The 25,357-nt window shown below is 42.7% G+C and overlaps 1 protein-coding gene across 2 annotated transcripts in view; it reads left to right on the top strand.

Annotated features, from left to right (window-relative positions):
* phip (PHIP subunit of CUL4-Ring ligase complex) overlaps window positions 1-25,357 on the top strand; it is a 74,965-nt gene that overhangs the window by 19,805 nt on the left and 29,803 nt on the right. For both annotated transcript variants that reach the window (XM_083791124.1, XM_083791123.1), the window contains exons 10-22: window positions 190-260; window positions 637-737; window positions 3,718-3,758; window positions 5,017-5,115; window positions 7,496-7,652; window positions 9,350-9,484; window positions 12,554-12,682; window positions 14,349-14,574; window positions 17,027-17,200; window positions 18,849-19,032; window positions 22,793-22,895; window positions 23,290-23,430; window positions 23,684-23,784. In XM_083791124.1, coding sequence (XP_083647250.1) covers window positions 190-260; window positions 637-737; window positions 3,718-3,758; window positions 5,017-5,115; window positions 7,496-7,652; window positions 9,350-9,484; window positions 12,554-12,682; window positions 14,349-14,574; window positions 17,027-17,200; window positions 18,849-19,032; window positions 22,793-22,895; window positions 23,290-23,430; window positions 23,684-23,784 — 1,662 coding nt within the window. The remainder of the gene's footprint in view (window positions 1-189; window positions 261-636; window positions 738-3,717; window positions 3,759-5,016; window positions 5,116-7,495; window positions 7,653-9,349; window positions 9,485-12,553; window positions 12,683-14,348; window positions 14,575-17,026; window positions 17,201-18,848; window positions 19,033-22,792; window positions 22,896-23,289; window positions 23,431-23,683; window positions 23,785-25,357) is intronic.

Genomic DNA, 25,357 nt, shown 5'->3' with positions numbered 1-25,357 from the left:
ATGTGTTGTGAAATCTTGTCTTTCTCGTATTTGGCAATTCCAAAGCCTTGGAAGAAAAAGACTCTTGTACTTGCCACCCAAAGTGTTAACAAACGACCTTGTGTTTTTACCTGTGTGTGTGTGTGTGTGTGTGTGTGTGTGTGTGTGTGTGTGTGTGTGTGTGTGTTGTGTGCGTGCGCGTGCGTTCAGTCAGAGGCCCAGCAAGTTCACAGAACGTTCCAGACCAGGAGTGCAGATGATTTGCTCTTCCTTCAGTGCAGGTAAACACCTCCTGTTCACGTTTGATTCAAATGTCCTACAAATTTATAATAATGTAATCTATTTATGTTTGTAATGGTTTATGGCCTGTTTTTGGTTTATGTTGTATCATATTTACATCATTACATGAGCATTGAACATGAGCAAAGTCTGTTATTTTGTAAGTGATTAGGTGGGGTGGGAGCGGCTAGTTTGAGGAGAGTTTGTTTCTGTTTTTGTCCTTGTTTATGTATATGGATGTATTTGTTGTATTGTTCTGTCTACTGTACTTGCTGTATGTTGTTGGACCCCCTCAAAAACGAGATGATATGCTCACAGCCCACACCATGGGTTGAGATTGAGAACCACTGACTTAACAGCATATATATCTCTCCACAGGGGGTATGTTCCTGGCCACGGGGAGCACCGATCACATCATCAGGGTGTACTATTTTGGAAACGGCCAACCCGAGAAAATCTCTGAGCTGGAGTCTCACACGGTGAGTCAAGTCGAACAGACAGTGTGTCATTACACGTTTCAAAAGGTACACGCTCTGTTGCCTTTGAATCCGAACGCAGCATTGTCGATTTGATTCCGGGTCGATCGCTGTACCTCACTGTCTCTCTCTTAGAGGAGTTAGGTTAATCAAACTAAATGGTTGAATCGATTATAAGAAAAATATTGCTAAATTAAGCAGTTATGCGAGCTCACAACACGACGCATTGTGACACGCTGTGAGCTTGTGCAATACTGTTTTAGTATAAAATTGTATAAAACTAGAATCTCGGTCTGTGTTGTTGTTGTTGTTGTTGTTTTGTAAAAAATAGGGCTTGGACAAATTAGTTGATTTATATATATATAAAAATACTTTATTATATTTTTTCACATTGAATCTTGAATATATACAATATACACAAGAACAGCAAACTAAAGCGCTTCTCCGTTATTCGACTAAGTGAAAAAGTAATCAATAGAATAATGGCTAAAATAATCAATTAATGCAATTATGTAACCCTGATGACTCTCTATTGTCGTGTCAGTGAAAAATGGTATAGAAAGAACAACAATACGGACAATCAGGCCTAAAAAAAAAAACCTTTGGTTTCCGGTTGCCGACCGACTCTATTAAATATGCGCGACTCATATTATTTTATTGGCATTTGGTGAAAAAAAAAAAAAAAAAAAACAGAATACGACCGAGTCAAGACCAAAAAGGTCTTTGATCATTAAAATTCTCTTTGATGAGACCATCGGGACACGCGACCTCATCCTACGTTATAAAAAATTAAATCCACGTAGGAATAGTTGTAGAACCACTATCGTTTGTAACAACACTGTCAACACAGCGCGCTGTGCGCCGCCATGTTGCTCAGCTCTGACCGGGGAGCGGAGCGCAGCCTCTAGACTAGAGCCGTTTAGAGACAGAGAGTGACGACAATGGACTGATCAATGACGCATGCAGCCCCACGAATAAGCAGTGAACGGAGATGTCGCAACTCTCTCAACTAAACCGCGCTGCCTCCGACAGAAATATTTAGGGGAACATGTTTTAACGTGACATGCAGACCCGGTTCAATGGGAAACACAAACACACATTGAATAACACACGCCGATATTGTTGTGTTTCTGTTGCGTGTGTGTTGTGGTGCCACTGCCACCGCACATTCAAATGCCACCAAAAAAAAGCCAAAAGCCAACCGCAGGGCAGCAGAAAATATCAGCAACCCTATTTTCTAAACCTGCTGCCTCTACTCCAGGTATATGTCACTGTGTAATGAAAACAATGTAAAGTTGTATTAACCATTAAAACTGCCACAGTTATTTCACATAGCCAAAATATGAAATATGTAGAAGCCTATCCATCATTGCCGTATGATTTTTTTTTAAATCCTTGCTACCCATCCTTCCCACGAAAAAATAAATAAGTAAAATAAAATAAAATAAATTCCTTGCTACCCATCCTTCCCACGAAAAAATAAAATAAAACATAAAATAAAATAAATTCCCTACCTACTCAGCCCAAAAATGACAGCCAATCGGAAACCAAAGTTTTTTTTTTTTAGGCCTCACATGTCTGCAAGCAGTTCCTGTAAAAAGAGAGCTTATCTTTTAGCTTTAGGACACACAGGTTCTACCGTTGCGGTAACACTTGCTATGCATCCCATGTTTATAACGCATTATGAACACACTTATAAGACATTATAATATTCTCATAAACATGTATAATTATATTTATAAGCGCTCCTAAATTATCATTATACTTTATAACCTTAATCATAACACATTATAAACTTTATTATAATTACTTATAATATCAAGTATTATATATAATAACTAGATCGGTTTTGATATCAATAATCTCCATCCTTTTGATCATTAGCGTTATTAATTATTTAGTTACTAATTGAGCGGTACAGAGGGGGTGAAATTATGACAGGCAGTTGCTGCTGTCAAAACTAAAAAAACACTTTATGTTTGAAATATACGTGTGCTTTCTAAGTAAAGGTGTGATTTGGGGCACTAAAGATGAATACAAAATGAATGTCAACATCTTTATACTGTCCAATAATTAGATGGAGAGGGGATGAAAACATTTTTATCCCACGATTTTTGTAACCCATTTTGTTCACCCAATGTCAATTGTCTAATCCTGGGTGCTACACTCCCTCTGCCACCTCATGTTTCCTTCAATGCACGAGGAATGGTTCAATATTCATAGACACTTTCACTTTCAAAATCTTTCAAAAGATAGTGAAAATAGGATATTACAAGCTCCACGACACATTGGGTTGTTGTGGCACGTGGTGAGCAACCTTTAGGCTGCACACTTGTATGTCAAAACAGGGCATTGATCTACGTAAGAACATTAGGGGCGGCGGTGGCTCAGGGGTAGAGTGCCTGGATGGTAACCGTAAGGTTGCCAGTTCGAACCCGGGCTCCCCCAGAGTTACGGTCGAAGTGTCCTTGAGCAAGATACTGAACCCCTAATTGCTCCCGATGTGCTAGTTGGTGCCTTGCATGGTTTCCGCTGCCATCGGTGTATGAATGGGTGAATGTAATGCACAATCTCTGTAAAGCGCCTTGGATAAAGGCGCTATATAAATGCACCATTTACCATTAACCCATTCTGAACGGGCACCCATTTTGGTGTCAGCATCATGTTATGCTTTAGCTATTGAAAAATAGCAGATCTACAAGCTCATATCGCGCCACCGAGTGGCGCGATACGAGCTTGTAGGTCTGCTATTTTTGAAAAATCGAAGAACGACTGACATTTTTTTAGAATCTGATCTCAGGTCAGAATGGGTTCATCAGACCCAGTGTGTGTCCGGTGGAAAACCTCGTATGAATCTGATCTCAGGTCAGAATGGGTTAAAAAATAAACATGGAGATACGATGTTTCTGCCCAACAACGTCATGCTGTGGGGAGTCTTAACACAACGTTATGTGTCATTTTGACTGTTCAACTTACCTTACAGGACAAAGTCGACAGCATCCAGTTCTCAAACTGCAGTGATAGGTAAGGTGTGTGTGCGTGTGTGTGTGTGTGCGTGTGCGTGTGTGTGTGTGTGTGTGTGTGTGTGTGTGTGTGCACGCGCGTGTGCGCGGCTGCGCGCGTGCATGTTTTAAATGGAAGCTCTGGGTGTTGTAATGGGACTTGATGCAGTCAGCAGAAACACTACCTCCACTCAGTCTTCAGACACACCTGCTTTGACAACACACACACACACACACACACACACACACACACACACACACACACACACACACACACACACACTGTCTGTGTGTGAGGTGTTTGCAGAAAAACAAGCTCAGCTGTAATTCCCTGAGCTTGCTGTAATCTCAGCAGTCAGTCAGACTGGTGGGCCCATCAGGGGTGAGGCCGTCGCAGATAAAGGCAGCATCTTGTTTGTAGAAACAAAGCCCCCGTCTTAACAGCAGGGCTGCAACTATTCTATCCATTTGTTTTTTTTTGGCGCTTTTGATTGTATTATTTGTCAATGAATCCATTAACCGCTTATTTTATACTTCAATGGGATAACAGTGTTATCTACAAGCGTGCAGATCTTTTGACTATAAAAAAGAATCACCTAGAGGTCCTAGAACGACTAATGACAAAAATACGGATTCATTAACATAATTTTTTTTTTTTTTAAATGATCAAATCAATTAGTTCGATTAACTGTTGCGGCCCTAGCCTACACTTAACCACATGAACCTAGCTATTCTGGGGTGAACAGTCGGCTAAAATCTCACAACACGACATGTTGCAAAGTTGTGAGCTTCGACTCCCGGACCCGACACGGCCTTTACCGCATGTCATCCCCCCATCTCTCTCCCGTTTCCTGTCAGCCTACTTTCTATCCCTTAAAAAATCAATAAAGGCGTAAGCCACAAAAAAATATCTTAAAAAAAAAAAAAAAAAAGTAGCAGATCCGCAAGCTAGAAACGATGTACGAAGCGACGTGTTTCGAGCTTGTAGATCTGCTACTTTTTCCTGTTCTGTCATTTAAATCCTGAAACGTAACAGTTCTGGAGATATGACGTCAGAGTCGATATATTATGTGCTTGTGCGTGCGTGCATGAAGATGGAAGCAGCGAGTGTGTCTGCAGGTCAGGATGCCTATTATCGAACTGTGCATCATGTTCACATATATGTCTGTATGCGTTGTCATGTGCGGTCGTGCCGGTGTGTGCGTACATGGCGTGTGTGTGTGTGTGTGTGTGTGTGTGTGTGTGTGTGTGTGTGTGTGTGTGTGTGTGTGTTGTTCTAGGTTTGTGAGTGGCAGCCGGGACGGGACTGCCAGAATCTGGCAGCTGCAGCCTCAGGGCTGGAGGAGCGTTCTGCTGGACATGCAGACCAAATTACCTGGGTATGTATGTAACCACACCCACCATGTGTTGTCAGTGGTGGACACAGTAACCAAGCACATTTACTGGAGTAAAGGCAAGGCAGGCCATTTTATTTGTATAGTCGCAAATTCAACGACAAGACAATTCAATGTGCTTTACGCAGCTTTTCCAGGACGGGAATTATCGATAATGCTTTTTATACAGAAAGAACACAAAATGGCAATTTATATTCCTTAATCAAATAGTTAGTTGACCATTTACGATACAGCTGGGCCAGGCAATGGCTTCTTTGTACGAGGAATAAAATGAAATGAAAAGTGCACAGTCTTGACTCAAGACGTCCTTTGTCCGCCACTGTGTCAACTGGAGTTGTTCCTTTTGTTATTACAATTATATAAAAGCATGACCTATGCTATAATTTATCTCCTCCCCCCCCCCCCCCCCCCCCCCCTCCAGCAGTGCCTGCTGGTATGTGCACCACTGTTATAAAGAAATGGGCCGCAGGGGACTGGTTAAAGATTAATAAGCTGAGTGTAGACGAGGTCAAGTTTAGTTTCATTTGCATTGAAATGGCTGCTTTACAGAAGGGGATGTATTTAATAACGTGTTGCTACTTTTAGACCTGCTACGTTGTGCGACGCTGTAGTATGATCAAGTAAGGGCATAAATTAATTCATGAAAATACATAAAAGTTAAAATATGGCGATAAGAAGGTTTTTTGCCCTACAGCAACAACTTTTTCTTTCTTCTCGCATTTTCCTGAAAAACGGTTTTTGGACATACAAGGTGTCCGCACAACATCAAGGAAATGTTCCTGGAAAACAGGAAGCATTCCCTCCTCAAATCACACACTGAATCATTGTCTCCACCAGGCCGAAGGCATGGGGGGAGAGTATGTTTTGCACTCCGTCCGTCCGTCCGTGTGTCCGTCCGTGTGTCCGTCCGTGTGTCCGTCCGTGTGTGTGTCCGTGAGCAGCTAATCTCGGCCACCGTTAACCCGGTCGATGCCAAATTTTGCACACACACTCCCTGGATGCCAACGATGAACCTCTGCCCCAAACTTTACAGAACGGCCTGTTATAGCGCCACCAGGAGGCCGCTTTGTGCAAAACAAGTTTTTGCACAGTACACCTACAGATTTTGTCCAAACATCGCGCAAATTGGTACACAGTCTCTCTAGAGCCATTCAACGAAACGGTCTTTCAGATTTCTCAGACTCCATCCTGATTTACTTTTGTTGCCCTTTTATCCAACCACCAGATGAAGGCAAGCTGCAATGTCCTACATTCCTATCCTGGTGGAGACCTGTGCCCAGAAGGGCACTTTTTCTAGTTTTTTTTTTTTTTGCCAATATTACATTCAGTTTGGTCATGTAAAAAGTTTAAACAAGGACGACTAGAGGTGTGTATTATAATTGAGCCACTGAGCTCAAATATTTGATGTCGGCTTACATCATTATGTTACATCATCAAGGAAACGTAACGCAGGGAAGGGCATTGGCTTGAGACGAGCTTTCAAATGCAATCACATGCAATCCCTGACCTTCATGTTTGGACTGTGTGTCAGATGAGTCAGAGAGCTTACAGTATACAAGTTGTTGATTGTGGTGTGATGATGACAGTGTATGGAGTCCTGGTTGGATTTATTTTAAAAAAAGACAGGAGGAAAGTTTCTGAATCACTTACTCATGTCATGTAACCCACCAGGCAGGCACGCATGGAGCGCATGGATGGTGCTTTTTCTTCGTCGCATTCGCTGCGTTCATGTCAATGATGTAAGCCGTTCTGCTTGCACATGTGAAAAGTTTTCCACCCTGCTCTGGGCAGGAAAAAAAAAAGCTTTTGCATCATCATAGAAATACATCATATATAGCAGGGGTTCTCAACCCGTGGGTCGCGACGCCTCGGGTGGGGGTCGCCAAATTATTTTGGGGGGTCCCCAAAAAAAAGAATTTTTTTTGTGTTATTGTTTTTGCAACTGAATGGCAGGGAAAATGGAAATGGCGAGTTCACATAGTACACGTACATGCGTAAACTATCCTTATTGATTATATCTGGTTTCAGTATTTATTTATGATATATTTTCTTTATTATTAAGGTCATTTTTGGAGTCAGTTTGTATTGGGGGGTGGGGAGAGGGGGGCGGGGCGGGGGTCGTGGGACATGGCCAAAGCATTTCCAGGGGTCCCCAGCCAAAAACGTTGAGAGAACCCCTGATACATAGGGTGACCAGTCGTCCCACTGTGGCCAATTTTGGCAAGAACAGTTGTGCACAAACCTGCACACGCAATAATGTCTGCTGATGCTTATTTGTTGGTTCGCTGCATTAAACTCTGCTATTTCATTTCTGGACATTTCATAGACAAACATTACAACACAATGTGTCTGTTTTTCCCTCCAGGAAGTACAACCCGCCTCTGCTGGAGGACAAGGTGACCAAGCTGAAGGTCACCATGGTGGCGTGGGACCGCCACGACGGCACGGTGATCACCGCCGCTAACAACCTGACGCTCAAAGTGTGGAACTCCACCACGGGAAACCTGGTGCACGTGCTCATGGTATGAACACGCTGCACCAACGCAAGTTACACACAACGCGTGGATTCAGGTTTCTCAGCCACCGCAACCCGATTTCAGTCACTTAAGATTCCATAGAAGCGAATTATCTTCTATGGAAGCGTGCCATTCACCGAAAATTGGCTCTCTACAAGCTTACAACACGTCGCAGCATGTTGTAAGCTTGTTATTCGTTTATGAAACACAGCACGTGTGTGTGTGTGGGGGCTGCTTTCAGACTGTTTCATAAATCACATATTTGGACTTGGCCTAACAAACATTTGACACAAACTCACTATTTCTGACAATGCCCAAAGGGGCGCCAGGTTTGAATGTTGTTAACTGGGAAGTGCTGTGTTAATGAATGTGACGATAACATTAATAGCACTGATTGTCCAACGATAAACGCGAGGAACTTCATTTTATATATAGCGCCTTTATCCAAAGCGCGCTACGATGTGCATTTCATTCACCCATTCACACACACACACACACACTCGCACACCGATAGCTGAGGAAACCATGCGAGGCGCCAACCTGCTCATCGGGAGCAGTCAGGAGTTCAGTGTGTTGCTTTAACACTAACCCAGGGGGAGCCGCGGGGAGCCAACCAGTAACTTCTGGTTCCGGCTCTTAACTGCTGAAGAACGGCTCAGTGCATTTCCTGCTCAGAGCTGAGACAGACGGTGAACATTCACCTCCCCCTTCTGCCTCCGTCCACGTGAACTCGCTCCATGCACTGTGTGTTCACTTTCGGCAAACAATACTTGTGTCTTCTTGGCTGATTGTCAGTGTCCTACACACACACACACATGCACACAAAGGCTGGTTTGTGTAAAGCACCAGATCTCAACACATAGGGTCTGGGGTCCAGGGAGCCCCCAGGTAAATAACGTGGAGGCGGAAGGCAGGCTGAAATGTCCACTTCCGGTTTATTTCCGTTTGTAATATCCGTTGCTCAGGAACGTATAGAACGTAGAACCGTTCATACGTTGGCGAAGAGCTAACGTATCACAAACCACTGAGAAGACCACGGGACGGAGATCTCCGTCATCGGCGGTGAAGCGTTGGCTTAGACTTGACGGAGATCTCCGTCAACGGCAGGGAATGTCTCTTCATATTGGTGTAGTGTATAACGTGGTCAGCAGCACCTCCTCAACGACGCGCGCTCCTGCTCTCCGTGTTGAACCGTGCCTCCGTGAAATTAACCCATTCTGACCTGAGATCAGATTCATACGAGGTTTCCGCCGGACACACACTGGTCTGATGAACCCATTCTGACCTGAGATCAGATTCTAAAAATGTCAGTCGTTCTTCGATTTTTTCCAAAAATAGCAGACCTACAAGCTCGTATCGCGCCACTCGGTGGCGCGATATGAGCTTGTAGATCTGCTGTTTTTCAATAGCTAAAGCATAACATGATGCCGACACCAAAATGGGTGCCCGGTCAGAATGGGTTAAACCGCTTTGACCACGACCGGTGTTCTATAGCTCTGGATTACATTATTTATTATGTTGTTCTGCTTTTATTCCTACTGGACGACAAGCTGTTCTCTCACCTCTCTCTGGTTCAGAGAGAGGTGGTGTGTGTGTGTGTGTGTGTGTGTGTGTGTGTGTGTGTGTGTGTGTGTGTGTGTGCGCGTGTGTGTGATGACATCTCACAGTGTGTGTTGCTGCTGTGTCACGTTTGTCTTCTGCAGGGTCACGAGGACGAGGTGTTTGTCCTGGAGCCGCACCCCTTCGATCCCAGAATCCTCTTCTCCGCCGGGCATGATGGGAATTGTATTGTGTGGGACCTGGCCAGAGGAGTGAAGATCCGCTCCTATTTCAACATGGTGAGACCGTCTGTTTCATGCTTTCAGTCGTTGCGCTGGTTCTCAAACCGTGCGCCGCGAGGATATTGCAAGTGGGCCCCCGTATAATCGACAAAACGCAACGTAAAAAAGATGGAAAAAGCCATGGCATTTTTCTTTAAAAACCTTGGAAATGTTGCTTTCGTTGTTTCACCGATAAATAGGAACTTGAAGTATAACATATTAGTTCCATTCATTCAAGCCAGAAAGCGACCAATGAATTCGTCATTAAAATAAACATTCTCTGCAAAGTGACCATCTGACCACTAAACGCTGCGGCCAAAAGGCTGCAGTGTTTAGTGGTGAGATGTGTGTCCTATCTCCTCGTCTCGCTCATCTTCCAGCAGTGTTCTGCCAATGTTCTCTGTCGACCTAATGGCTTTGTACTGTGGGAGGTTAAGGTACACTTATTTCATGGCTTCAGATTATATTTTCTGTGTGCGTGCGTGCGGCGACATCAGTCATTGTTTTACTTCCGTCCTCCGTCCCCATGGTAACCAGTGACAGTATAATAATGACTAATGCAGTGAGTCACTCAGTCAGCCAGCCAGTCAGGCGTTGTTGTCGGGCACAGACCTCGTATCTCCATCTATACATTAACCCATTCTGACCTGAGATCAGATTCATACGAGGTTTCCGCCGGACACACACTGGTCTGATGAACCCATTCTGACCTGAGATCAGATTCTAAAAATGTCAGTCGCTCTTCGATTTTTCAAAAATAGCAGACCTACAAGCTCGTAGCGCGCCACTCGGTGGCGCGCTACGAGCTTGTAGATCTGCTATTTTTCAATAGATAAAGCATAACATGATGCTAACACCAAAATGGGTGCCCGGCCAGAATGGGTTAATGCGATAATTTGGCATGTAACAATATCATATCGTATATCGATATATATATCGATATTAATCCCGACGATATGAATCGATTTAACATTCCATGCCACAGGACGCCTTTTGACGCCTGTCCCATATATGGCCTAGATTGCCAAGGACGCCTTTGGACGCCTTTAAAAAAAATATATATATATATTATATATATATATATATATATATATATATTGCTCAATGGATTTTCATGTTCTTGTTTTTTTTTGTTTTTTTTTTTTTAAGATATTTTTTTGCGGCTTACGCCTTTTATTGATTTTTGAAGGGACAGACAGTAGGCTGACAGGAAACGGGAGAGAGATGGGGGGATGACATGCAGTAAAGGCCGTGTCGGGTCCGGGAGTCGAACCCGCGGCACACTGCGACTGGATTACCAGTCCGGTGCCCAGACCGTTACGCTACGGTCTGGGCTTGTTTTTTTTTTTTTTTTTTGGCACATAATCAACACCTAGTCTACTCTAAACCCGGCAGCACTGAATGAGTTTTTAATACAATTAAAGAAGAAATCAATTTTTTTGGGGGGAGGGGGGGGGGGGGGGGTAGTGAATTATGGTGTGTGTGATGGATGTGAAATATGAGCTTTAATCATATTCCATCATATTCAAGTACTTTTGGAGAGAAATGAGACTGAGTCACTTTCAGTAGTAGAGAAATAATAAGCGATAATGTGTCACACTACAGTGTCACCAAAGTATTTTGCTTGTGACTAAACGATGACTACCGTACATGGATGGTTCTGTTATACATTTCCAGAAAAATATCGGTTTTTGGACGTGCAAAGTTTGTGCCCGATAGAGACAATAAAGTGCATCAACCCATTCTGACCTGAGATCAGATTCACACGAGGTTTCCACTGGACACACACTGGTCTGATGAACCCATTCTGACCCGAGATCAGATTCTAAAAAAATGTCAGTCGTTCTTCGATTTCTCAAAAATAGCAGACCTACAAGCTCGTATCGCGCCACTTGGTGGCGCGATATGAGCTTGTAGATCTGCTATTTTTCAATAGCTTAAAGCATAACATGATGCTAACACCAAAACGGGTTCCCGTTCAGAATGGGTTAATAACGCTGTGTATCCTCAATCCAATTTGGTACTTCCGGGCATGACTGACACAACGGTGGCATTCAAACCAGTAGTCTAATATTACCAGGGAGGACTCTGTCATTATTCCTGTTTGAGGCAGAGCAACATTTAAGGCATTTGTTTTCACAGCTTGTCGCCACAAAGCAGTGATTTATCAAATAATCTAGCACAGCGGTGCTCAGCGTTCTGACTGTCGCAGGGAATCTGTAATCAATACGTTGTGGTGAATGTGATACTTTTTGCTTGACACTCATTTGCAGAGTAATTTTAAACAACGCGTTAAACTTAAAGGACCACTTCACCACTTTTCAACCTATCTTCATATAATAGGTCCTCTTTTTCCCTACTCGGTCTGTGTCTCATAGGGAGGGCTGTGGGCAGTTCAAAAACCGTCTTCCAGTGACATCATCGATGGAGAATACAAGCTAATAGAAACTGCAGGCTCTCTAGTCCTGAAAAGTTGCAATGCGAGAATGGAAGCCATCGTTCTCACGATAATGAAAATCTAAACATTTTTGTAAAAAAAATATCTTGTTTAAAAAAATATCTGCCTAATGATGATGTCACTGGAAGACGGTTTCTAAACTGCCCACAGCCCTCCTATGAGACACAGACTGAGTAGAAACAAATCGTGCCATTTTATCATGATTATTAGTGAGGACCTATTATATGAAGATAGGTTGAAAAGTGGTGAAGTGGTCCTTTTACCCATTTTGGGCGGGAACCCCTTTTGGTGTTAGCATTATGTTATGCTTTAGCTATTGAAAAATATCAGATCTACAAGCTCATATCGCGCCACCGAGTGGCGCGATACAAGCTTGTAGGTCTGCTATTTTTGAAAAATCAAAGAACAAACAGACATTTTTAGATGGTCAGGTCAAAATGGGTTAAAGACTACTTCTAGCCATTAGCAGAGATTCTCAAATGGAGACTTGAATATAGGAGGGGGCGGGGTGGACGACGGTGCTGCATGCTCACAGTCAGAACAGTCTCATTGAAAAACATGTATCACATCGCATCACTGGTGTAATAGTGAATAATCCCCTGCGTGTGTGTGTGTGTTCCCGTGGGCAGATTGAGGGTCAGGGCCATGGCGCCGTGTTTGACTGTAAGTGCAGCCCAGACGGGCAGCATTTCGCTGCCACCGACTCCCACGGACACCTGCTGATCTTCGGCTTCGGTTCCAGCAGCAAATACGACAAGGTAAACAACAGAGCCGCGCTAATCCACCACGAGGCTCTACACACACACACCAACATAATGCCTGTCTTTTCACAGCAGTGGGTCTCAAACCATTTCATGTTGAGGAGACCCCTGAATTAATGTTTTTGCCCGTGGATCCCCTCCACTATTGCCTATCTGAAAAGTGGGGCCAGGAGAACAAGATGTTTCAAAATGTGTCAACATTTCTCAATATTTTTTTGTGGAAATGAGCAGATCTACAAAATCCGATGTACTGTATAGGGTTAAATCGGTTAACCCTCTAAGACCCAGCATTGCTTTTTAGCAACAATTCTATTTTAATTAATTACTAAATTATTATTATTTTTTTCTGTTCTTTTTTCACCTAAACGTCATCAGTGATGTTCATTGCAATGCCATTTCAATGCCATTGGTCATGATATTTGCATATAAATACCCCCCACAGAGGCTGAAATTCGCACAAATAAAAAATGTCTGGACAATTTTTAACAGACTTTTGACCTTTACCCTAATAAAAGTAGGTAAAATAATTGTAATTTATGTTTTTTGTGATCATTAGAATGTCTAGAACATGTTTTATTCATTATTGTGAAAGATATCCCCCAAATGTAAATTATTAATTTATTATATTATATATGTTCCGCCGCAAATCTGATATCTCGCCTCTCTTTGTGTTTGTCTCTGTATTATTGAAAATAAGAATATATATATTTTTAGAATCGATTAGTACGTGCGTTCGCGTGTCTGTGTGCGATTAGTACAACTATTGCATCCTATAGTCTGCAATTTTTGTCCATGTTGTGTTTTAGTTCTGTTCTTTTTAGGGACGTTTTTTTTTAGATGGTTTTATGTTTTATGTTGCACTGCAAGTGTCTGACGGGGAACGGTATTTCATATTCTTTTATGTATGTAAGTACATCGGAAACTTGACAAATAACATAACATACAGGACACGCACCAGTCTCACAGGCTCACACTAAAGGTTCCAAATGTAAACATAGAGTTGGGGGAAAACAGCCTTTTGTTTTAATGCCCCGACCACGTGGAATGATCTACAGCTTAACCCATTCTGACCTGAGATCAGATTCACACGAGGTTTCCACTGGACACACACTGGTCTGATTAACCCATTCTGACCTGAGATCAGATTCATACGAGGTTTTATGCCGGACACACACTGGTCTGATGAACCCATTCTGACCTGAGATCAGATTAAAAAAATGTCAGTCGTTCTTCGATTTTTCAAAAATAGCAGACCTACAAGCTTGTATCGCGCCACTCGGTGGCGCGATATGAGCTTGTAGATCTGCTATTTTTAAATAGCTAAAGCATAACGTGATGCTAACACCAAAATGGGTTCCCGTATAGAATGTGTTACATTTGTTCTCCCATAACATGCAGTCAATTTAAATCTTTGATCACAGACGTGTATTATATCACGCGATGGGGAAACGTTGCTGCTTTGTTTTTTGCTATTTGTTTGTTGTTTTATTATTCATGTGAAATGTTGTGTTACGGTGTATCTCGACGACACTGCAAATGAGGGCAACCTCAATGTCTTTCGAGAATAAATAAAGGCCTCTCTCTCTCTCTCTCTCTCTCTCTCTCTCTGTCTCTCTCTGTCTCTCTCTCTGTCTCTCTCTCTCTGTCTGTCCCCCTGGTGCAGATAGCGGACCAGATGTTCTTCCACACAGACTACCGTCCGCTGATCCGCGACGCCAACAACTACGTCCTGGACGAGCAGACGCAGCAGGCGCCCCACCTCATGCCCCCGCCCTTCCTGGTCGACGTGGACGGAAACCCCCACCCGCCCAGATACCAGCGCCTGGTGCCCGGCAGGGAGAGCTGCCGAGAGGAGCAGCTCATCCCCCAGATGGGGGTCACCTCCTCAGGTAACGACAGGGACGGGACGCCATCTGGCTACTGGCCACAGGGGGTGTAGTTGGAGCGATGTGGTCCGGTGGCCCCCCGGGGTTCTCTGAGGGGGTTCCAGGGCAACATTTGTTAAAGATGGAGTGCCGTGATATTTCTCCCCCCCTTAAAACACGATCATCGGGTACTATTTTTCAAAACGGTGTACAATAAGTGTTAAAATTATGTTTCTATGTGGCCACACCCACCAGTTCATTAAAGGTATATTCAGTGATTTCACTTAATTCAAATATCACTTTTTTTTTTGTTTTGTTGTGATAATCCTCTCTACTATAGAGTGTGCTGACCATATAAGGAGTTCCTCCCTGTCCCCAGTTAACCCCTGGGGGTCAAAAAACCTTAGGTTTCGTTTTTGGCTCTCTATCCTGATTGGATGAAAGGCTGGGTCCCACAGCCAAAAACGAAACCTAAGGTTTTTTGAGTGAAATCACTGAATATACCTTTAAATATACCTGGTTTTCACCTTAGCACCACCCACCTGAATATAGTCTTATAGTCGGTAGGGATGGGTCCGATTATCGTTAATAGGACCCGGAATCGATTATGGAAATTAATAATCAATTTTTTAAATGAAAATCTGTTGGAAAGGCAATATTGTCATCCAAACAGGACAGGGCTTTAGGCCTAACAAAGTGTGCCTGGGATGTGTCTGTGTAGCTGCATGACTGAGAAGAGTGGGGAGGCATACTATCATCCGACAGAGCATTGCTCCGAGGTGCGCTGCGGGTCGGGAGAGGGTTGCGGTTAGGTTTAGGTGTCTGCCCCGGGGGAGGTTAGGGTTAGGGTGAGGGAGGAGGTAGGTTGTCGTTCGGACCAATGCTCCGTCGGATGAAAGTACTGCACTCAGAGGAGTGTGAGTGACTGAGTGTGAGTGGTATTAACGATTAATCGCTAATATTGAATCATACAAATCGATTTTTCATTTTGGACACATTTACACATCCCTAATAGTCGGCTAGCCTCTTGCAGGGCCACAACGTAAAGATTGGCACAAAGACCCCTGAACCGTGAACTGAAATTGAATTGAAGCTAGTTGGCCTCCCCGCTTCACAGACACTTGTGAAATAGGGTGTGTGACATAAGGTACACATTCAGATTGGTTAAACAATGTGCATGACACCATGAAAGTCTAGTAGTCGCTATTTTAACAGCTCTTTGCCCGGAGCTTACACTGTTGCCTGCTAATCTTACCCCATTTGTCAGCTGCAAAAAGGCCCTAATTAGGCAGATGATGCTGTCCTCTCAGCCCATTATTTGCTCGGAATAAGCATTGTGGCTTATGTGGTGTCTGCGCTCTGACCTGCAGCATTCTCAACAGTAAAACAGCAGCTTTGGTTGAGAACGAGGTTAGCTTTGTGCAATGTGGGATTCCCGTTGGAAACATCAGAACATTAAATAATGTGGATAATATAATTTAGCTTGCAGACAAGAACAGTTTTTCATGTTAACATCGATGTGATGTGATGTGATGTGATGTGACGTGATGTGATGTGACATGATGTGATGTGATGTGATGTGACGTGACGTGATGTGATGTGATGTGACATGATGTGATGTGATGTGACGTGACGTGATGTGATGTGACATGATGTGATGTGATGTGATGTGATATGACGTCCCATGACAAGCCCTAGTAGGACGTTGATATTCATTCATCAGCCAACACTCCCCACTGAAAGGTAGTAGTTACCCACAGTTTTGACTGTATCATCATACATCATCACATTCCATGCTCAGCCAATCAAATCATCACATTCTGTGACACAGGTGCTAGAGCCCCTAAAAAAAAGAGAGAATTTAAGTTAACACTTAAAACCTATTTAAAAAATATGGAAAATAACTGCTCGACAAGCTCACAATGCGATGCATCCTCTCCACTCAATCCTGATCTAAAGTGAAATGAATCTGCAAAAACATTGGAGTTTGGAGAAAATATGCATTCAAAAAATGCAGACGCTAGGGGGCGTGGCGGCGGAAATTGCCACCCCCTGTATCTCTCCATCCATGTCATGTCAGGTTTGAACCAGGTGGTGACTTGACGACCCCGTCTCTCTCCTTAGCCTGGCTAATAAGCCAGACTCAAATCACACGGTCGTGTGGTATTTGAGAGAGGCTGTGTATGGATCTTGTTTCCAGGGGGGGGGGCGGGTTGAAACATTTTCTCTTTGACGCAATTGCTCAGAGCTACTGTCAGTCAAAGGTCTCAAGCATTGAAAGTCACTGTACCAAAGCCCGCCCCATATTGCATACCGTGTCCCGATTGGCCGCCCCAGTTCTCTGGTGTAGGAAATGGGCGTACAATTGAGCCTCTCCAGACCGTAATCCGCCGGCAGGCAATTTTTTTTTTTTGCCAACGGCTGATTCGGTCTGGTTTATTAACCAGGCTACCTCTCTCCATCCATGTCATGTCAGGTCTGAACCAGGTGGTGAGTGAGCAGGCGGTGGACGGCCCCAGTCCTCTGGACACCATGATTCACAGACTGCAGCGGGAGCAAGACCAGAGACGGACCGGCACCAACGAGCCCCCTAACAGCACCACCAGCCCTCCTCCTACCCCTGCAGCCATCAGCACCAGGTCCAACAGAGGTACTGTATGCACGCACACACACACACACACACACACACACACACACACACACACACACACACACACACACACACACACACACACACACGGGCACAGGTTCAGTCTCTTCATTGTATGCTTATCCCATTCTGACCTGAGATCAGATTCATACGAGGTTTCCGCCGGACAAACACTGGGTCTGATGAACCCATTCTGACCTGAGATCAGATTTTAAAAAATGTCAGTCGCTCTTCGATTTTTCAAAAATAGCAGACCTACAAGCTCGTATCGCGCCACTCGGTGGCGCGATATGAGCTTGTAGATCTGCTATTTTTAAATAGCTAAAGCATAACATGATGCCGACACCAAAATGGGTGCCCGGTCAGAATGTGGTTATGAGATTGGATGAGATTAAAACAGGACCATATTATGAGATGAAATGAACAATTTATTTATCCCTGATGAGGAATTCTGAGGCTACGGTAGGAGAATGGAGAACACAACAATGCATTGCATCGGAGAGTAATGGAAGGAAAAACAAGGATGACTCAGTCATAACCGTCAGGCGCAGAAAGCTCTCGTTTAGGAACATCTACAGTATAATCAGTTTGTGTGCATCATGTTACACTTCAGCTATTGAAGAATAGCAGATCTACATGCTCATAGCGCGCCACCGAGTGGTGCGCTACGAGCTTGTGGGTCTGCTATTTTAGAAAAAACATGAAAATGCGGCACTAATCTTTGAATATATATTCTTTCAGAGTATTTCGACGTCAGGCCTAAATGGGTTAATATTTTATGGCACGACCAGATTGATTAACCTCTTCATACTTTGTCACACAAATATGTTTGTGCACAAATAGTAAACATTGCTGATCTACAAGCTCAATGCCACGTGTCGTGCAATGAGCTTGTAGTTTCCCTCTTTTGTTGTTACGCCGATATGCTTAGTTTGTTTTTTTCCTCGCCTATAAAGCCATGCCCAAACCATGGATCAATTACGAATGGATTATTCAATAAAATGTTCGATACATTCAGTAGTACACACCAAGGTTATAATAGTTAACTAAAACTAACTAAAAAACGAAAACTAGAATTAAAAAAACATTTTAGTTAACTGAAACTGTATTGTGTGTTCACAAAACTAACTAAAACTAACTGAAATTATAGAAAAAATACCCTTAGTTATAGTTTTTATCAATATTTATATGCATTTCGGAAATTGTGTGACAACGATCAACGATTAAAATGATATAAAACACAATACCAAATGGTATCATCAAAGTGGAGAAATAAAGGACCAAAGTTACGTTTCTGAACTTTTAGAGTTTATATTTTTAAATGGTATATCTTTTAGGTTTTATTACACAATACTTAGTGATCTTTTTTAATCCTATACCTGACAAATAAACCAAAGTACGAAAAAAAAACTATAACTAAACTAAAACTAAACTAAAACTAAGCATTTCAACAAAATAAAAACAAAATAAAAACTAGCAAAACCGCTCTAAAAACTAACTAAAACTAACTGAATTAGAAAAAAACAAGTCAAAACGAACTAAAACTGAAAAAACCAAAACTATTATAACCTTGGTACACACACCCCTAAAACGGATTCAGATGATCAAGGTCCCCCCTCTCTCCCCCCACCCCACCCTCTCCCCCCAGGGTCCGTAGGCTCCCCCTCAGAGTTGCCCTCCCCTCACAACGTGGGTCTGCGGCGCAGCGGGCAGATCGAGGGCGTGCGGCAGATGCACAGCAACGCCCCGCGCAGCCAGATGGCCACGGAGAGGGACCTGGTGGCCTGGAGGTGCAGGGTGCTGGTCCCAGAGCTGGAGGACGCCACCGTCAGGTGACTACACACTTTAACCCATTCTGACCTGAGATCAGATTCATACGAGGTTTTCGCCGGACACACACACTGGTCTGATGAACCCATTCTGACCTGAGATCAGATTCTAAAAATGTCAGTCGTTCTTCGATTTTTCAAAAAATAGCAGACCTACAAGCTCGTATCGCGCCACTCGGTGGCGCGATATGAGCTTGTAGATCTGCTATTTTTCAATAGATAAAGCATAACATGATGCTAACACCAAAATGGGTGCCCGGTCAGAATGGGTTAATCACCCGTTAAAGACATGGCAGTTACCTGGCGCTATGAGCTTGTAGATCTGCTATTTTTTGAAAAATCCTATAGCCTGGGATGGAACTTTATTTCCAGCAGGGGGGTTACAAAGAGATTCCAACATCACAGCAAAGAAAAGCCTCACTTTGAATAGTGGGCTCTGATTGGTTAGCCACAACTCTGGGGTGAGTGAAATGTATTTCAAAGTGCCAGACCTATCTCCTCCAATTTCAGTCTCATCATAGAGAAATACATTTTAAATTCAAGAAATCTACAAGCTCAGAACGTGGTACAAGGCGACGCGTTGTACATCTGCTATTTTCAATAGTTTGGGTCCCGGGCAAAATGTCTCTTTTAAGGTCTGGAGCTTAAACGTTTGGGAACCACAGTTAATAATAATAATAATAAAACTTTATTTGTATAGCACCTTTCATGACATGAAATGCAGCTCAAAGTGCTTTACAGAACAATGGAGAATAAAAGAAAAGCAAGGCAACGACATTAAAAAACAAGCAGTAATGCAGTACAGTGAGGACATGAAAAATAAAAAATAAAAGATCAATTAAAGGCAATGTTGTAGAAGTGGGTCTTGAGCTGAGCTTTAAAAATGTCTACAGAGGCTGCCTGACGAAGGTACAGTGGGAGCTTGTTCCATGCCGACGGCCCGTAGAAGCAAAAAGCTGCTTCCCCGTATTTTTTAGTTGCCATTTTTTTGGGCAAAGCGAGCAGGCCGGCGGTGGAAGACCTTAGGGGGCGGTTTGGGACATATTTAGGCAGGCAGTCATGTAGGTAGGAAGGTGCGAGACCATAAAGTTGCTTTATTTGAGTCCACATTTATGAAATGCATCACATATTATTTTTCAGTCGCTTCTGATGTTGTACTCGAAATTAGGGCTGCAAGCAACTAGTCGACTATTCAACTAGTCGACTAGTAAATCCACTAGTTGACCTTGTTGGTACTAGTTGACTAGTTGATAAGAGAGGAAAAAAAGGGGGTGGGGGGGTTCCCATTTTTGTAAGCCTCAAAATCAGCTAGAATATAGTTCTAGTCACCAATGTACATCGTTTTTAAATGTACAAATATATATATATATATATATATATATATTTTACATAATAGGTAGTTAAACAACTAGTCGACTAGTAAAAATCACTATAAGTGAAAGCCCATGTGTGTCAGTCAGTGCATGTTTAATTCAGAATGTAAACAACATACATGAACACATTCACAGTAGAATAGGTAACACACTTAGAATGTAAACAACACACATGAACACATTCACAGTAGAATAGGTAACACACTTAGAATGTAAACAACATACATGAACACATTCACAGTAGAATGGGTAACACACTTAGAATGTAAACAACATACATGAACACATTCACAGTAGAATAGGTAACACACTTAGAATGTAAACAACATACATGAACACATTCACAGTAGAATAGGTAACACACTTAGAATGTAAACAACATACATGAACACATTCACAGTAGAATGGGTAACACACTTAGAATGTAAACAACATACATGAACACATTCACAGTAGAATAAGTAACACACTTAGAATGTAAACAACATACATGGACACATTCACAGTAGAATGGGTAACACACTTAGAATGTAAACAACATACATGAACACATTCACAGTAGAATAAGTAACACACTTAGAATGTAAACAACATACATGAACACATTCACAGTAGAATAAGTAACACACTTAGAATGTAAACAACATACATGAACACATTCACAGTAGAATGGGTAACACACTTAGAATGTAAACAACATACATGAACACATTCACAGTAGAATAAGTAACACACTTAGAATGTAAACAACATACATGGACACATTCACAGTAGAATAAGTAACACACTTAGAATGTAAACAACATACATGGACACATTCACAGTAGAATGGGTAACACACTTAGAATGTAAACAACATACATGAACACATTCACAGTAGAATAAGTAACACACTTAGAATGTAAACAACATACATGAACACATTCACAGTAGAATAAGTAACACACTTAGAATGTAAACAACATACATGGACACATTCACAGTAGAATAAGTAACACACTTAGAATGTAAACAACATACATGAACACATTCACAGTAGAATAGGTAACACACTTAGAATGTAAACAACATACATGGACACATTCACAGTAGAATAGGTAACACACTTAGAATGTAAACAACATACATGAACACATTCACAGTAGAATAGGTAACACACTTAGAATGTAAACAACATACATGAACACATTCACAGTAGAATAAGTAACACACTTAGAATGTAAACAACATACATGAACACATTCACAGTAGAATGGGTAACACACTTAGAATGTAAACAACATACATGAACACATTCACAGTAGAATAGGTAACACACTTAGAATGTAAACAACATACATGAACACATTCACAGTAGAATAGGTAACACACTTAGAATGTAAACAACACACATGAACACATTCACAGTAGAATAGGTAACACACTTCCATCTGCCATAGTGTGGCAGTGTCACGCAAACACACCCATATACACACGCAAGCACATTCACCTGCTGCAGATAATTGCCAATAAGTTAACACATATACAAATAAGTGTCTGACAACGACCGGGGCTGTAATAATAATTCTAAAACGGGTAGTCCCAATACTTCATTCTGATTGGCTGGTTACCGTCACGTGACCGGTGTAAATTTCACCGATAACCCACTCCTTCAATCACTTTGTATCAAACTGCAGCCTTGTAGCTGAACTGGGGAAGGGGAGCGCTTGATTGCTTTACAAACACATGCCGTGCGGGCGTCTAAGCACCGCCCGGCTCATATGACTGTGAATGTGTGGCTCCAGGCTGCCCTGTAAATACATCAAGCGCTATTCTCCCGTCACATAGGCTACTTGCGGAGCAAAACAAGGAAGTGTTTTGGCTCTGGGTCGCTCGCTCTGGTGGCACAAAGCGTAGATACTTTTGTGAATTTAATAGTTTTAATATTGCTATATGTTTGTAACCGTTTTAGAAAAGCAATAAGCCACTCGAGGCCCCAGCTTACCGGGTATTTTACACTGGCTGGGAGGTAGAAGACCCTCCCCTGCGCGTCGGGTCTGCCTACGCTCCCAGGCATATATATGTAAAATACCCGGTAACCTGAGACCTCTCGTGGCTTATTGCTTAATTATGTGATCGTCTCAGTGAAATGATCAGGTGATTATGTATTATTATTATTATTATGTATTATGTAATACTAGTAATATAACTGACAGGCCTACACCCAAACAGACCTACATAGCTGAAAATCGGATATGAATGAAAAGAGGACTGTTGTGTAAGAGACGGTATTGATGTTTGCTGTGTGCGTGTGTGTGTGTGTGTGCGTGTGTGTGTGCGTGTGCGCGTGTGTGCGTGTGTGTGTGTGTGTGTGTGCGCGTGTGCGTGTGCGTGTGCGTGTGCGTGTGTAGGAGACAGGTGAGCTGGCGTGAGGCTAAGGGGGAGGAGGAGATCAACATCTACCGGTCGGAGAGGAGGAGACGCACCGTCCACTCTGTGGCCAAGGAGAGCAGGGTAAAGTCACGTGACCGGCACCTGACCCCCGTCTGTGCTGTAGTGCAGTGGTTTTCAACCCTTTGCATTTCAAGGCCCACAGACCACCATTTGACGACAATGCCGTATCGAGAGAATTTGAGACCCGTAATGGTCTATTTGGTTTCATTTTACACTCAAGCGTTAAAAACTGTGGTTACCAACTTTCCCCACATTTTTCTTCCAAGTGAAAATTTGTCTGCATTTTTGTTTAGTTTCATCACTAACTATTTAACTTGTTTGTCATGCAACGCTTTCCCTCCTGATTGAATCCAATTGGTATCAATCAGGGGGGAAAAGAGAGAGTTACGTTGAAGCGCTGTGATGCTCACCGCCTCTCGACGTCTCTTTGCCGTTCTCTCCCGTTACGTCTCAGGCCCATCCCGCCTCCGAGTGTGTGGCTGACGACGGGAGGCGGAGCCAGAGTGGTAACCACGGTTACCACACACGGGCCGCCATCGAGGAGACGAGTCGCCAGAGCGCCGAGGTCGCCGACGACGACGACAGCACCTCCGAGGTAGGATAACCGTTACTATGGCAACGTCGCTCTCGTTTCCGCGGGGTTCTCTCCTTTTGCAGCGTGGCTCCATGCAGGCGAGCCGTCTAGAAGATGGTCATTCTGTGTGTCACCCTGGAGCCCAAATATTTACAAATGTATAAATTTTATTAATACTGGAAGCCATTGGAGGTCGGATCGGACTTTGATATGTGAGTCGCGTTTTAGTAGATTCAATTTTTATTTTATTTTATAGAAAGTGTTGTCTTTTTAGGGCGAGGCGGTGGAGGTGCGGCAGGTCAACGGACACTCCTCAGAGGAGGAGAAGGAAGAGGAGGGGAAGGAGCCCTGGCCAGATGAACACAGTAGTTCAAGGTAACACAACCTCAACAACACGCACGCACGCACACACACACACACACGCACGCACGCACGCACACAAAGCCCTATAATACTCTTTGTCATAAAACAGTGTTGCTAAAATGTAGCAAAACTAAGTAAAAATTTACACCCGTGTGATGTGAGGGGCGCTAATATATTAAAGTCTAACTCATGTTGATTAGGTGATGTAATGGTGTAATGTAATGTAAACGATAAAGAGACAATATGACGTAATGAGGCACATTATGACGTACATTTTCCCTTCATTGTCAATGGCGTTTACAAAACAAACATTAAACCTGTATATAGGAGGGGCTAAGGCCCCTCAAAAAAATATATTTCAACCTCAACAAATTGATTATTTGTAATCAAAATGGCTTATCGATTAAATCGAGTAACTGTTGTACTCTTACATACCAGTGACTACTCCAGTGATTAACTGTTGTATTCCTACACGCCAGTGACTACTCCAGTGATTAACTGTTGTACTGCTATACATACCAGTGACTACTCCAGTGATTAACTGTTGTACTCCTATACATACCAGTGACTACTCCAGTGATTAACTGTTGTACTTCTACATACCAGTGACTACTCTAGTGATTAACTGTTGTACTCCTATACATACCAGTGACTACTCCAGTGATTAACTGTTGTACTTCTACATACCAGTGACTACTCCAGTGATTAACTGTTGTACTTCTACATACCAGTGACTACTCCAGTGATTAACTGTTGTATTCCTATACATACCAGTGTCTACTCCAGTGATTAACTGTTGTACTTCTACATACCAGTGTCTACTCTAGTGATTAACTGTTGTACTCCTATACATACCAGTGACTACTCCAGTGATTAACTGTTGTACTCCTATACATACCAGTGACTACTCCAGTGATTAACTGTTGTATTCCTACACGCCAGTGACTACTCCAGTGATTAACTGTTGTACTGCTATACATACCAGTGACTACTCCAGTGATTAACTGTTGTACTCCTATACATACCAGTGACTACTCCAGTGATTAACTGTTGTACTTCTACATACCAGTGACTACTCTAGTGATTAACTGTTGTACTCCTATACATACCAGTGACTACTCCAGTGATTAACTGTTGTATTCCTACACACCAGTGACTACTCCAGTGATTAACTGTTGTACTTCTACATACCAGTGACTACTCCAGTGATTAACTGTTGTACTCCTATACATACCAGTGACTACTCCAGTGATTAACTGTTGTACTGCTATACATACCAGTGACTACTCCAGTGATTAACTGTTGTACTCCTATACATACCAGTGTCTACTCTAGTGATTAACTGTTGTACTCCTATACATACCAGTGTCTACTCCAGTGATTAACTGTTGTACTCCTATACATACCAGTGTCTACTCTAGTGATTAACTGTTGTACTGCTATACATACCAGTGTCTACTCCAGTGATTAACTCTTGTACTGCTATACATACCAGTGTCTACTCCAGTGATTAACTGTTGTACTTCCTACATACCAGTGACTACTCCAGTGATTAACTGTTGTACTGCTATACATACCAGTGACT

This window comes from Protomyctophum parallelum (assembly GCF_964188405.1).
Source record: "Protomyctophum parallelum genome assembly, chromosome: 19".
NCBI lineage: Eukaryota > Metazoa > Chordata > Actinopteri > Myctophiformes > Myctophidae > Protomyctophum > Protomyctophum parallelum.
This window is presented reverse-complemented; position numbering and strand designations above follow the sequence as displayed.